The 2,145-nt window shown below is 36.3% G+C and overlaps 1 protein-coding gene across 1 annotated transcript; it reads left to right on the forward strand.

The window, feature by feature from the left end:
• Window positions 1–780: 780 nt before the first annotated feature.
• Window positions 781–1,843, forward strand: LOC139849133 (uncharacterized). The gene is made up of 3 exons (XM_071838804.1): window positions 781–955; window positions 1,053–1,553; window positions 1,596–1,843. Exons 1-3 carry the CDS (start codon window positions 781–783, stop codon window positions 1,841–1,843), a joined length of 924 nt encoding a protein of 307 aa, XP_071694905.1.
• Window positions 1,844–2,145: the final 302 nt, after the last annotated feature.

Raw genomic sequence — 2,145 nt, forward strand, 5'->3', positions numbered from 1 at the left:
AAGAACTGGTGGGCGCGAGTAGTAGTATATGGATCCATAGGGCTTGATATCCCCGTCCGAGCTAGAGCACTAGCCTTTTAACGGACGTATACTATTTGAGAAGCATACACGTTGGTTTGCGTGTATTATTAAGATGATTATACAAAGGGTACAAATTATATAAACGTTAAAGTTTAGTTACCAGGGTGCTCAATTTCGTAGAATATTTTGATAAACGTTTCTGGATGAAACAACTGAAATCTTGTGATCCACCTTTATATACAGATTATACGAAACATTAAAACTATGAACTCACCAACCTTTGTGTTGATACTTGTTAGCATGTTTATTCTCAGGTTTCCTAGAAGTCTTCCGCTATTTGCTTAGATGTTAGACAAGCTATGTGCATGGAGTCTTACATGACATATTTTTCAAGGAAACGTTGCATTCACCAAATCATCACCATGTATCTTATTTTGACTGCATTGTCAATGGAAGTACTGTTGTAAACTATTATTTATGGTGATTATCTATATGTAAAAATCATTAGATGTCGAAAACTTTTGATTTAAATATTCATTTATGGTGTGTCTTTTCAAAAGAATGCAATGATCACAAAACATATCATATAGAGGTCAAATACCTCGCAATGAAATCGATGAATGACGTGTTCGTCCATATGGATTTGGAGCGATCGTCACATATATTTAGTCTTATATTTATTAGGGACTGAAAGCAGCAGTTGAGAAAGTGTTTCCATGTGCTGAGCATCGTTTCTGTCTTAGACACATTCTAGAAAACATGAAGAAGAAATGGAATGGAAAAGTGTACAAAAATCACTTGTGGACATGTGCTACAGCATCTACTGTTCCAGAGTTTGAAAGGGCAATGAAGAATCTGAAAGAGTTCAACAAGGACTGCCATAAATATTTAGATGATATTCCACCAAGGCATTGGGCTAGAAGCCATTTTACAGGTTTGTGCTTTGGTTAATGCTTTACAGTTTGGTTATAACTTAATTTGGTTTCATTGCATTTGGTTAAAAAAATATACATATTATTTGACATATGTAGGTAGAGCTGTTTCAGATGTATTATTGAACAACATGTGTGAGGTGTTAAACAGATGGTTAGTTGATGCTAGGGATAAACCAATCATAACTTCATTAGAGTATGTGAGGGAGTATTTGATGAAGAGGATTGTTAATGTTTTGGGTAATATAAAGAAGCATAATGGGATATTAACTCCATATGCAACCAAACAGTTTGAAGTGATCAAGAAGGATGCAAGTAAATTGACAGTTCTTTGGAGTGGTAGTCAGCAATACCAGGTTAATGGCCTTCATGGTGAGCAAGTGGTTGTGGATTTTGGTACTAGAGAATGTGCTTGTAGGAGGTGGGAGATAACTGGTATTCCTTGCAAGCATGTTGTTGCTTGTCTTTACAACTTGGCTGCAAATGATGATCAAGTTTCACCACCAGATCAAGGAGGAGCACCAGAGCATTGGCTTCACCCAGTTTACAAGATGGAAACTTGGAGAAAAACTTATACATTTACCATGAAGCCTGTTAATGGTAGATCTATGTGACCCAAGTCTAGGGTTCCTTATACCCTAGTCCCACCAAGGATAAGAGCAACTGCAGGCAGGCCAAAGAAAAACAGGAAGAAAGGATTGGAAGAAAGTGACAACATTAGCAAGGATGGAAGACTGTCTAAGAAAGGGGTGCAAATGCAAAGTTCATATTATAGGGAGTTTGGCCACAACAATAGAGGATGCACTAATGGAGGGACAAGCAAGAAAAGGACAAGTGAGGCTGGAGGGAGTGGATCTGCTAAAAAGTCTAAGAAGGATGCAAGAGCTTGATTTGTTTGTGTTACTTTGAGTTGGATAATGTGTTAGTGTCTTTTGAACTAGTATGTCTTTTATAATGTGTTAGTGTCTTTTGAACTAGTATGTCTTTTGAACAGCAGGTTTGTAATGTTTGTATTGGTAGTTTGTTTGTTTTTAAACAGTAGGTTAGTAATGTTTGTGTTGGTATTTTGTTTGTGTTTGAAGAGCAGGTTTGGTACTTTGTTTGTAATTTTATCAACTTGTAATGTATCTGTGTAATGTGTTTGTGTAATTTATATGTTTATTGTCTTGTGAAACATGAGAAACATTGACTG

This window comes from Rutidosis leptorrhynchoides, chromosome 1 (genome assembly GCF_046630445.1).
Source record: "Rutidosis leptorrhynchoides isolate AG116_Rl617_1_P2 chromosome 1, CSIRO_AGI_Rlap_v1, whole genome shotgun sequence".
In the NCBI taxonomy this organism is placed as follows: domain Eukaryota; kingdom Viridiplantae; phylum Streptophyta; class Magnoliopsida; order Asterales; family Asteraceae; genus Rutidosis; species Rutidosis leptorrhynchoides.

Bases quoted from the DNA above. Each gene is read 5' to 3' on its own strand.
- LOC139849133 (XM_071838804.1), top strand. From the start codon at position 781: ATGAAGAAGAAATGGAATGGAAAAGTGTACAAAAATCACTTGTGGACA. The intron at 956-1,052 runs GTTTGTGCTTTG...TGACATATGTAG, and splicing joins GGCTAGAAGCCATTTTACAG to GTAGAGCTGTTTCAGATGTA. The intron at 1,554-1,595 runs GTAGATCTATGT...CTTATACCCTAG, and splicing joins TACCATGAAGCCTGTTAATG to TCCCACCAAGGATAAGAGCA.